Source organism: Coturnix japonica, chromosome 19 (assembly GCF_001577835.2).
Source record: "Coturnix japonica isolate 7356 chromosome 19, Coturnix japonica 2.1, whole genome shotgun sequence".
In the NCBI taxonomy this organism is placed as follows: domain Eukaryota; kingdom Metazoa; phylum Chordata; class Aves; order Galliformes; family Phasianidae; genus Coturnix; species Coturnix japonica.
The window spans coordinates 8,725,782-8,738,199 of NC_029534.1; the positions used below are offsets into that span (position 1 = coordinate 8,725,782).

The following is a 12,418-nucleotide window of genomic DNA, read 5'->3' on the forward strand; positions in this document are numbered from 1 at the left end:
AATTTTTATCACAACCACAAATTTATCTAAAAGCAAACACAGTGTCATTTATGGTACTCTGCTTCAAGTGCTTCTGTTGCATGAACAGAAATTTCAGACAATTAAGGGAATACTTTCATTACCACAGAGAAACTGGGTGACCAGTGCAGTGATCCTTAGTCATTTGAACACAGCCACATTACAGCCTTAATCAGAAAAATTATGTAGTTTCTGCATGCACTTGGTGTGTGTAGCTCTAGCTGCATCTTCTGTGGTTCTCAGTACTGAGATTCCTTTTCAGTCAGCTATGCTAACCCCAGAAGCCATCCATCCTTGTGGGGAAACTGTTGGGAGGACACTGGGGAACTACCAGTATTTAAGTGATCTTCCCTGAACCCTCGAAGCACAGTAAGAATGTTCCAACCAAAACAAAAGCACATTTTGTGTTTTAGCCTAGTCTGATATCAAAAGCTGGATAATGACATAGCTTCAATGCAAAGCTTATCACAGAGCATAGAGTACACACTACAGATAGACAGTGGCAATGAAGATGAGTTGTGTGAGACATCACTTCCTCTTATCCCTTTCCTGGAACTGAGCTTACTTTCCTCTCTTGCAATGTAAGTAAATGCAGCTGGCTCCATGGAGGAAACAAAACAAAACAAAACAAACAAACAAAAGATCCATACGTTCTGTAAGCTGTTAATCTTAGTCTTTTTGGAGAAAAGGCAGCAGCTGCTACAACAGAGTTGGAATAGTACAGCACATGGCAGCTTTGACTTTTCATTTGGCCAGCTGTGGTCCATGCTTTTGGATTGGTGGGAAGTAAAAGAGCTGGAATATTATACAGACTCTACTCAGTCGCACCCAAATCACTTCAAATTGGTTTCATTTCCAAGCTTTTACTTTTCATCCCCAAGGCCTGGATAGCCAGTCCCACAACTTTCCAGGCTCCAAATCTTAAAGAATCTTGCAAGAGATAGTTTAATATTACATGAAATAGGCTGTCAGCTTTGAAAGCTAGCTCTCTAATACCACATAGTTTTATATAACAATCACCATGCACTGTCTGGGGACATTCTTTTGGCATCAAGGATTGTACAGGAACTTTCATCTCCTTCCACAAAATCAGATGCACTGGAAAAATATTACACAAAGCTCAGTACCATATGAGCTTCCCACTAACTGAGCTTTCCATGCACCACGCTATAAAGCTTCACATCACAGAAACAGCTGTACCACTGGAAAAAACATCTCTGTGGTAGTTTATGTCATGGAGACCAGAGCAGCTTGCATGGGATGTGCCTCTCTAGGATGGAACCACAGTAGTTGTATGAGAAACTGTTGATTACAGACTGAACCTCTGTTTGACCACCTGAGGCAAGCAATGAGTCAGATGCGGGAGCACAGGTGAAGGTAATTCAGCTGTGCTACTGGAAGGGGTGGAGCCTGGCTCCACCTCTCCTAGATCCCATTTAAGAGTTGACTGCCACTGAGGAAGGATCTCTTTCTCTGGAGATTGCTTCTTTGTGGAGTTTACTGTGAGCCTTCAACACTGGTGAGCGTTTCCATTTATTATAGATTGTATTTCCATCATGATAATGTCTCTCAACAAAATATCTGTTTATATCTTTGTTTACTTATTGACTGCACAGTAGCACAGCACTTCTGCCTCAAAACTGTAACACTTCAGTACGCTAAGCCTCTATGTTAGGTAAGCACATTATTGACTGCTATGTGTATGCTGAGCTTTTTTCCTTTGTGAGCTTGGTAACTGACAAACAGCAATGCTGGCAAACAGATCCTCCTGAGTCTGGAAAGGATATACAGAGATTCACCCACACGTAGGTGTGGGTAGGGTAGCTGAGATTGCTATGACTTCGTACTTCTAACCACACCTAACAGCGATTGTGACCGCTCTAAGCAAGGTCTCAGTTTGGTCAAGTAGCACTATAATCAGAAATGTCTCCAGATGGTAGAATGGTCAAGGCCATTTCTCTAAGCATCTTCCAAAAGCTCATAAATATTCACTGCACAGGAAGTGCTCCATGTAAACATTCCCCCATGCTACCATACAGCTCAGTGTAGGAGCATCCACTCACATAGGTGCTCATGTATCCTCATGACTCTCCCTTCTTTGCCTCCCCAGCCACAGACAGCACTTACTTGGCTCCGACCAGACACTGCTAGCTTTGCAAGGGTAGAGAACCTGTCTCCAGAAAAAGCTGGGGCTGGAGAGCTGGGTTCCACAGCCGGAGGGCTCCTCTCTGCCTCGTCCCGCAGCTCCTGCGGCAGCCCCGCCGACCGGCCAAGGGCCTCCACCTGCCGAGCCAGACGCTCCAGCTGCACCCGCAGGCGCTGGTTCTCCTGCTGCAGCTCCGAGACGGTGCGTGCCAGTGGGCTAGCGAGGCGCAGCACCTCATCCACCTGCCGGCTCACGCCTTGCTTGAACACCTGAATGTCCACGTGGATCTCCCGGACAGCGCCTCGCAGCGTGTCTTCATAGCGCCCCAACGCCTCGCATACCGTCTTTGCTTCGCGGCTGTTCAGGTTGTCGATCTCGCTGGACATGGTGTTCACGGCCCGCAGATTCTGCGGTGCGGCCGGATAGGAGCGGGGGGGGGAGGGGGAACTCGGGAGCCGACGGCTACAGACTCTCGACCAGATCTTCTCTCCCTGCTGCCACCACCTGCTCGTCCCCTCAAAGCGCACACAAAACCTCCCCCTAGCCGCCCTTAGGCCCAACCCCCACGTCGGCCTGCCCCCACGGCTGCCGCAGCCCGGTACGCTCCCATAACGTGGACACAAAGCGTGCGGCGCGCCCGGCGGGGTCACCGCAACAGAGCCGCGCCGTAGCGGGGCAACCAGACCAGGAGCTGAGTGACTGCCCAGGGCCACCCGGCCCAGTGTGTGCTCCCTCAGAGGAGATGTAATTTCACAAGGGAATAAACGAAAGGGGGAGGGAGAAGGGGCGGGGGCAATGGGGGGTTCACAGCTGTCTTTTTCCCTTGAAGGAAAGGCCGGGCGTGGCGGGATGAAGGCGGTGTTATGGAACCAGACCTGGAGGAGGTCGAGGATGCAGAGTTTGTGCGTGAAGTGAGTGAGCAGGAAATGGCAGCTGGGCAGGAATGAGAGCAAGTGAAGAGGTCATCATCTCATCTTTCCTGGGTTGCTTGCATGACGATGCTGAAGTAAACAGTATGTATTCCTTCCTGGAGGAGCATGAAAACAAAGGAAGATAATTGGCTCTGAGAGACATTCTGGAGAAATGCACATATATGCACCTTTCACTGAGGGGAGAATCACCTCCCACAACCCGTTGACCATATTTCTTTATTCAATAGAGCATGGAACAGAAATGTGACATCCTGCATGCTCTTTAATCAGAGAAAGTTTGAAGTGGAGGAACTACCCGGCTGGCTTTTTTTGTCAGTGTACTTTTTACTCCTCTGCTACTTTCAGAACCACTTTATGCTTTGTAGCAAAGTGTGACAATATAGTATGTTTACATCTTTTCAGTCCTGGCATACCAGCTCACTTTGCAGTACACAAGAAATACACACGTCAGCGCTGTATTCGTGCAGTATGCAAGAAATCTAGATGTACAAATCAAAGCCATGCATGCTGCAGAGATCTTAATGGCATGAAATATGATCTTAGCAAGTGCACATGAACAGACTGTGAGTGCTCTTGATGCAATCTCTCAGTGTGTTGCGCACAAATCAGTGTGGCATGTTGCAGTCATAATTCCAGAACCCTTAAAATCAGTTGTGCCCAAGAGTGTATTTTAAGTCATTCTCTGATGTATTTCCATAGTTGAGATTTGTTCCCACTTGAATCTCATTTCTCAGTTTTAGTTCCTCAAGTCTCTTTTCATTTATTTGAACAGGGCACTCAGTGCAGGGACTGGCCACTGGGCTCATCTTCCCACTGCTGCTGACCTTCCAGCAATCACTGCACAAGTCACTTAATTTTTTAGCCTGCTGAGGCTTTAAGACCCTTTATGCTCTTCTGTCAGAACTGGGATAACAGGTGGTGGATGTGATTTCTGTTTGCGGTCAGCTTTTATTTAAAAGGCTAGATGCTCATATAAAGAAAGAAGGGGGTTCTTACTCCACAGTAGCTAGGACATGTTATGGGGTTCTGTTACCAGATCTTTCTGGAGAACACTGTTGGTGACTTTTACATTTGATACCACAATTAAGAATTGTAAACAACAAGATATCATTCACATTTCCACACTGGAACAGTATGTTTTATGGAAACAATATCTTGTTAAGGAAATCCAAGATCATGTTTATCACTTCCCACTATCCAGGGTCTGAAAATAAAAACGTGTTTTCTCCCAGCAATCAGGAGGTATCCCTCCAAAGCTTATGGGGCTGTACTGGGATGAAATGAGTGTGAGGAAAGCAGGGGAGCATAGCCCACTAGTTGTGGAGTTGTTCTGCCCAGGTGAGAAGGAGGGTAAACTCCCTTTTGCAACAATCACAGAGTCATGGAATTGTAGGGGTTGGAAGGGACCTCTAAAGATCATAGAGTCCAGCCCTCCTGCCAAAGCAGGCTCTCTATCGCAGGCTGTGCAGTTCCAGACCTGTCCAGACAGGTCTTGAATATCTTCAGAGAGGGAGAATCCACAACCTCCCTGGGCAGCCTGTTCCAGTGTTCCATCACCATTACTGTGAAGAAGTTCTTTTGTATATTGATGCAGAACTTCCCATGCTCAAGTTTGTGGGCATTACCCCTTGCCCTGTCCCCATGGACCACTGAAAATAGGTTGGCTATGTCCCTTTGTCTCCCACACTTAAAATCCCCCTCTTCTTTTCTCAAGGCTGAACAGACCCAGGTCACTCAGCCTTTCTTTGTAGGGGAGAAGTTCCAGCCTACATCTTTGTGGCCCTCCACTGAACTCTTTCCTTGAGATCCCTGTCTTATCTGCACGGTGGAGCCCAGAAGTGGATGAGGCCTCCAGGTGAGGCCTGACCAGGGCAGAGTAGAGGGGGAGGATCACCTCCCCGAACATGGTCATTTTAATGCACCCTGATGGCTCATGGACAACCTGTCATCCACCAGGACCCACAGGTCCTTCCCCGCAGATCTCCTTTCCAGCAGGTCATGCCCCAACCTGTACTGATACTTGCAGTTATTCCTTCCCAGGTATAAAATTCTATATTTGCTTTTGTTAAATATCATCTGGTTTCTTATTGCCCCCAATATGGTAACTTATTTCGGATTACCTTTCTGTTCTTTGTTAAGTGTTACAGTCCCTTCTGTCCCCAAAAGACACACAGATAGAAAGGAACTCACCATTTTTTCCGTGCATGTGAATGTCTGAGATGAAGAATGAGCTGGGGAATCCTCACAGGCAACATAAATGCTTTCTAGAAACAATTTAAAGTTGTTCATATTTCAGACCTTGAAAAAAGACATCCTATGAACACAGGCTAGCCTAAGAGCAAAGTAATCCACTAGTATTAATATACCCAGGATTTAAAGAGGTGCCTTAGACATAAAAATACTTTGGTTAACGTAAATAACAGAAACAGATCCTAGAATCAGACAAGTTGAAAACTGCTTTTCCAATGAGGTTTCACAGCTGGATGGCTGTGAAAATTACAGTATTTCAGCAACTAGATAAGGGGCTGTAAACATAGTTAATATTAGAAATTATTTATGATCTCAGCAGCTTATCTGAATCATTAGCTTTGCTCTGAGAAGCTTGTTTGAAAATAGTAGAAGATAACAACCACCTTGTGCAGGCTAACAGCCAAGAGTCTCCAGGTGCTTAACGTAACTGACAGGCAACTTTTCTGTTCTTGGCATCAGGAATTATCACAACACAACAATAACAATGGTAGAGAAATAACAGTGTGTGTGCGCTAAGCATATGTTTGCAATATGTGCCAGAGTAATTCATGGACATCAAAAGGAGCATCCATTCCCAGATCCTGCAAGGTCTTTCAGCACTTGTTGCCATGTTCACTCACTTCAAAAAGGACTGGCAGAGCTAACAGTCTCTACAGCACACTAGGGTGCCAAGCCCTGTCAAGGATAACGCTTAAGAGATAGCAGTTGCTACCATGGTTGCAAACTTTGTTTTCTCAATAGTGATCTCAAATAACATTGAGGCCCAGTCATCCTCTTCTCAGAAAATCGCTATCTGATCATGTGTCTGACAGCATTCCATGGGCAGTTCCAATTCTTTCCAGATCAAAGTTCTAACTTTTCATGGCAGTAGGCAACATGATACTCTGGCCCGGCACCAGCTTATACAGGACTGCCAGGCAAGGGAAAGGCTTCAGCAATGGGACATTTTTTGTAAGCACCTGTCCCAGAGTGCTCTGTTACAGAAGAGGTGGAAAAAATCTACTGTCGCTTCACTAAAACCAGATCCTTAATCACATCTCCTACTTAGCACCTGCTTCATCATGCACTGCATCTTAAAATGTGGCTTATTATTAGCTATTATTTTCCACAGCACTCAGCCTACCCAGTTTGGGGCACAGAGGTGATATATCACTGAAAAATCCAAGATTGGGCTACAAGTGAGCAAAAAGGAGAAGTAAACAAAAGCCATACAGGTCTCTGTTATGCTGTGAGAGTTACCCAGGCTGAGGATCTCACAAGCAAATCTCTGAGAGGAAGAATGAAAAATTAATACCACAGTCACTGACTTTTGGATTTTGCATGTGAAAGAAGTAGGGCCACCCAACACTATAGGAAACAACTGGTCTGCAGTCATCACCTTGACATCCTTTAAGGATGTAAAATATTTGCATGCTTCCATGGCCCTGAAGTTGCCAAAAGACATGCAAAACTCCCACTCAAATGGCTAGCATTTTTGTTTCCCCAGTCAGCTAATTGTTTGTTTGTTCCAAGAAACACCTTTGCCAAACCTCTGAAGAGTATCAGGAACGTTAGGAGACCAGCAGCATGCTGCTCTTCCTCATGCTTTGAGTGTAATCTGCTGTTAGGTACTCCACTATCCTGCCTTGCATTCCCCAAACACTTCATAAACTACTCCAACTTTGATTGTGCACCAGGCTTTTAAGCCGTTTATTGGGCAAGGGACTGACAGCAGTTTTCCTGAGCGATAATGCTGGTTGATGAGCTCCTTGAGTATCCTTAGGAAACCATCAAACACATGCCTGTGCACAACATAACATTCCTACCACTTGATCATGGCCTAATCAGTATGTATCTTTATCTGTTCTTCCGACTGAAGATTTTTCCACACACCTACCCCCTCAGAATTCTTTGCTTTTTCAGCTCCATACCCCTCCCAGCTTCCTACAACCTGTTCTGTTGTTTTGTATTGTTTTGGAGGGAAATCCTAAGTGTTAAAACATGCTAACAGCCTATTTTACTCTTGGCTGCCGTGTGTTTTTGGCCTATGTGACATGGGTGACATATTTAACTTTCATTAAGCCCCTGACTACAAGAGCAATTGGCAATAGAGTCAGACTTTTACTAAGGGCTGTCATTTAATGTTAGCCATACGTTTCCTGAAAAGACTTTACTGAAGACAGAGCCCAGGCCTTACATATTCACATGAAGCATAGTGGCAGGAAGGACCTGAGGCTTTTAATAGAGGTACATATATATGTGCTGTGCCAGTAATTTAAATTATAACAGCAAACATTCCAGTTGCAGCTTTAATACCAGAAAATAAATCTGTAGTTATTTTAATAGTTCCTGCAGTTATTTGAGATATGTAGCTATGCTGCTAAAATCTGAATGCAGGCTTTGGTCTTGATTTTGAAAATTGTATATACAAAGTATTTGTTTATTTTATGAAAAGATATGTCACACCATATGTCAAACCAATAGCCCAGCACTCCAAAGAGAAAGGGCATGGAAAATGTGGTGGGTGAGTAGAATATTGGTAGGGGCGTGCCATAAGTATGTAAGAAAGAATATTAACATGGAAACTCAAAACAAACTGGGGCTACAGATGAATTGTGATGCAACTCCTTCAACCTCAGTGGAGTCACATTTTGTTTCCAGTGAGCCATCTCCTCCGCCAGTGCTGGCTTCATGTCTGATCTTATGTAAATTACTAAACATGCATTATTTCACTGGTTCTATTCTCTCTTCCTTGCTAATCAGAGACTAAAAAGAAACCTACCTCAGCTGCTTATAAATTCACAGTTGTGGAACTAGTGAGGACCTTGCATAAGAGACTGCCTTTCAGCTACAGCAACCCACTATAATAGCAAGGTTATGAGAGTATAATTTGAACTTGTTATCTTTGGAACTGAAAAGAACTAGAACCTCATGGCATACATTACATATATTTCAAAAAAGCAGCTGTCAAAACAAAAGGGAAGACAATAGAAAGACACAATCTCAGTGTAACTGCTATCCAGCATTAGCAGTCCTAGACTAACTGAAGTTGCTAAATATATTTACATATAGTGCAAAGCCATTTCCCCAGGCATCTGCCATCTAGCAGAATAGAGCATCGTGATAATGTAAGTACATGGGTATTTCAGAGGGATCTTCCACATTTGGTCACAGTACCATGAAGACTGGACAGTTCACAGATTATGATCTCAAACATGGAGAAGCAGATTCCTTATCCTGCAAGTGGGACAGTAGTTGGTTAACTGACAGCACAACAAGCACTACCTAAGTGCTCAGTCTTGTTATTTGGGGGGCTGTGGGAAGAATACATCTGCATGGAAAATAAAAGAACGTGCCATGATCACTGCATGCCCATCACTGTGCCTTGAGTTACCTGGCTAGGCATATGCAGACATTTAATTGTCTCTGCAAGTGGACAGTGAAAAAGCTGAGACCTGGATGACACCGATCACTGATTTACCCGACTTTGAAAATAGAAGCTTCTAGAAACCACTTCCCCATTCCTCACACAACTATGTGAAAAACAGTTACCAGGCTTTTGACAAACATTTGAACAGCTTATTGGAATATTTCACCATAGGAAGCAATTACGGTTTTGCCTTAGTATGCCAGTTAAACCCACAGTTCAACAAGTTAGTTTAAACTTGCGACCTTCAGCAAAAGTCATGAGCCTTGCTCAAGACTGAAAATAGCTGAGTAATAAAGAACTGTGTTATTTATCTAGGCTAATTGTGCTATTTATCTACACTTACAAGATTATTCTCAGAAAGAGGCAGATAAAACCATTCTCTTCTCACTTTTGTTTTGCTTCATTAAAGACCTTTAATGACAGCTGATACTGCATATTTTTAAAGCATTATCTAAATGCCAGTGTGAGGAACTGAAAGCCACTAGTCCATGAAGAGTGGACAGGTTGGACCCAGCTAAGGAATAACACTGGGAGAATGAACAGTGACATCTGAAGGGCAGCACTGTGCTCCCCAAAACCTCGCTTCTGTTTGTTTTATATAAAATCAGTCTAACCCCAGATTACTTAAGATAACATATACAACTTCCCATGGTTAAATCAGCAAGTCCTTTAAGAAAAGCAATCCTCATGTTACAGACAGGACAGTAAGCGATGTATTTTCTGGACTGATCTATCTACAGTACCAAAAATTAAGTTGTTCGGGAACAAACAACTTTTCCTAGCCCTCCTCTATTCTTCTAGCATCAAAACTGTTGCCTTTGTGCTGCTTCAGCTTGTCCCCCAACAGCCTTGAAAGAAGACAGCTAGGAGAGTACCCCCTGTGATACAATCCTTAGCAAATAAACATTTCAGATTTCTCCAATGCAGTTCAAGTAATATGGCTTCATCATCCTTCATTCTGAAAAATATGGGGAACTTTCGTATGCTTCTGGTTTTGAAATTTCCTATCAAATCTTTCGCAGGACTCTTTTTTTCCCCACTGTATTTAAAAAGATGGGATTTTCTTATATGATGTGCAGGACTGTGAAACTGACAGATCCTTTACCTTTATCCTGTACTGATGAAGCAGCTTGAGGTCTTAGCTCTGAACTAGCATGGACAACTAATACCCAGAAGAGTTGAGATGCAGAACAGAATCACAGGTGTTCAGCATCTGTTATCCTGCAACCAGTGGAATAAATAATGCCTTTTTCACTTCTCACTACTGTATTCCGAATCAGGTCCTTACAGAGCAGACCAGCACTGGGCTTCCCCCACCAACAGTACCTCTCAGTGAAGCAGGCTGTGTTGTGTGTTGGTCAGCAATGTGTCTATGTAGAAACATATAAGGCTGACACAAACTTGCTCTTCTGTTCAAAGTGCTCTGTAAGCTACTTTAACATGATTCACCATAACCAGTTTCTGAAGGAGAAAGAAGGGATGTTATCTCAGTGCTGCTAGGCAAGACCTGAAGCTCACCCTTCCTTAGAGTATATACTAAATAAACTGGGAACTTCTTTGATGTACCTCATGCTGTCATTACAGACATGCAAAGATTTGGAGACTAGCAAGCAGAAAAAAGTCTGGCTTGCACCCCTAAGAAACACGTAACTTTGTTCAGAATGTTTTCAGCAGTCAACAGAAATAGCACTTGCAAAAGGTCAGCAACTCATTTTTCTGGACCCAGTAACAATTACAAGGCCAGCAAGCTTGTTCTGTGATGATACCCACAGTAAATTATGACTTGCAGGAGCTGCATGACAGCATTAGCCAATTAAATGCAGTAATATGAGTTGCAGCTTAGATCTTGTGCTCTTTATGGTGAAGGGATATTATTTTCACCAAATACAAGCATACAGAATATATAGCCAAGAAGGGGAAAATGACGATGCAGCATGATGGTTTCACGTACTTATGAAGCACCAGGCTTTGTAACAAGACGGCCAATGTCACTTAGAACCACTATATCACTGTGTATATTTTCAGCAATGGTAAGTGAAAAACAATGAGATCAGAAGGCCAGTAACTAGGAGGGTTCATTTTGAATGCATGTGCCTAAGCAAAGAGATTTTGATAAACATAATAGCCACAGAAGTCTCTTATCCTAAATTTCTGAGCTGCATAGCACCTCACTAGAATACTGAGATGAACGGCTAAATGTCTCGGGATAAAGACATTGCAGAAAAAAATAGATAGTTTTGATTCTTGTTCTGATTCTATTGTAGGTTTCCCATGTGATGGAATGCAAATAACTGACAGCAGAACATTTGAGAATATAACACAGCAAAATGAGTCTGACCTTTAGATATCAAAGTGATCAGAGGAAACCAGAGTGAACCAAGATTTTAATTTTGGCTACAATCATTGAACTACATGCAAGAATGACAGCCAAACCAGGTAGTTTAAAAACAGAAAGCAGTATGTTTCTCGGGAAAGAAAGTTCTATTAGCAGTTTAGTTTTTGGCTTTTTCTGGGTAATATTTTAACTCCAGGATATCAAGCCCTTCTTCTAATAAAGGGAGGCAATGCCTAGTGGTTAGCTAAATGAGAGGGAAACTCATTTCATTTAAATATCTAGGAAATAGATATTTAAAAAAATCAGACCAGAGCACAGACAGTCAGGCTGTGATATTCACTTATGGAAAATATTTCTCTTGAGAAAACTCACCTCTCAGGTTTCTTTAAGGAGCCTGTAACAGAAGAAACATCCTGTGGACTATGGTGTTACATCCTTTTTAGGTGTTAGGGATGCAGAACTGCTCCTGGACAGCTTAGGCTCTGCCTCTGTGGTGGATATTGCTGAAAGGCAGAAATAAGGGAAGCTGCATGACAGAAATAAAATCCAGAAGAAAAAAAAAAGAATTACTTATCAGGACAGTGGGCATGATCCTGTATTTCAGAGAGAAGAGGCAAAACCCATCCATTTAATCACCTGTTTTGAGCAGCTCTGCAGCAGCCAACAAACTGTCAGAAACAAAGCTCACATCTTGGGAAGATGAAACTTACTGTCCAGCTGAAGTGATCTTCCTTAGCTTCCTTTTTTTTTTTATCTGCTCCCTATCCTGTGCAGAGGACTACAGCCTGAGAACTGGAAATCTATAGATTCTGTCACAAAGAAGAATGGAAATGAAATCAAATGTAAATGTAATCAAAGAGGGAAAAAAAAAAAAAAAAGAGAAAAAAAAAAGGCCAACCTGGAAAACACAAGCCAAGCTCCACAGCAAGCAGTGGTTACCCTCGTATCATGCCCCTCCCTGTGAACAGCCCCTGATCAATTTGCTGTATGAGGCACCACTGTGTGGACAAAACAGAAATGAGGAGCTTGTGCTGATACTTTTAGAACATGGATTCTACCTCTATTTAGGCCCACCTGCCACTTGGGACTGCTTTTCTTTACAATGTAAAATTCACATTACTGTCTACCTTTGTACATGTTAACCCTCAGAACTGGTCTTGAATTATTGTAACTGTAGGCTCTTAAAGTCTGTTAAACATTTGCTGCCCTTCACCTCAGGTGCAGCTGTATCTCAATGAGAGGCAAGAATACGCCCCCCCTATTAAAACTTTAAGAATTGTGGAAGAAAATACATATTCTTTAAATATTACCATTCCACATTATTTGCT

The 12,418-nt window shown here is 43.1% G+C and overlaps 1 protein-coding gene and 1 long non-coding RNA gene across 3 annotated transcripts in view; one reads left to right on the forward strand and one right to left on the reverse strand.

The window, feature by feature from the left end:
- SMTNL2 (smoothelin like 2) overlaps window positions 1–2,900 on the reverse strand; it is a 25,648-nt gene extending 22,748 nt beyond the window's left edge. Inside the window, exon 1 of one of the 2 annotated variants that reach the window (XM_015881123.2) lies at window positions 2,146–2,900. In XM_015881123.2, coding sequence (XP_015736609.1) covers window positions 2,146–2,550 — 405 coding nt within the window. In that variant the 5' untranslated portion in view covers window positions 2,551–2,900. The remainder of the gene's footprint in view (window positions 1–2,145) is intronic. The other variant, XM_015881122.2, reaches the window with a different exon arrangement.
- On the forward strand, window positions 1,497–8,689 carry LOC107322760. The gene is made up of 3 exons (XR_001559036.2): window positions 1,497–1,537; window positions 2,129–2,529; window positions 2,994–8,689. It is a non-coding gene; the product is annotated as an uncharacterized LOC107322760 (long non-coding RNA).
- The last annotated feature ends 3,729 nt before the right edge of the window (window positions 8,690–12,418 follow it).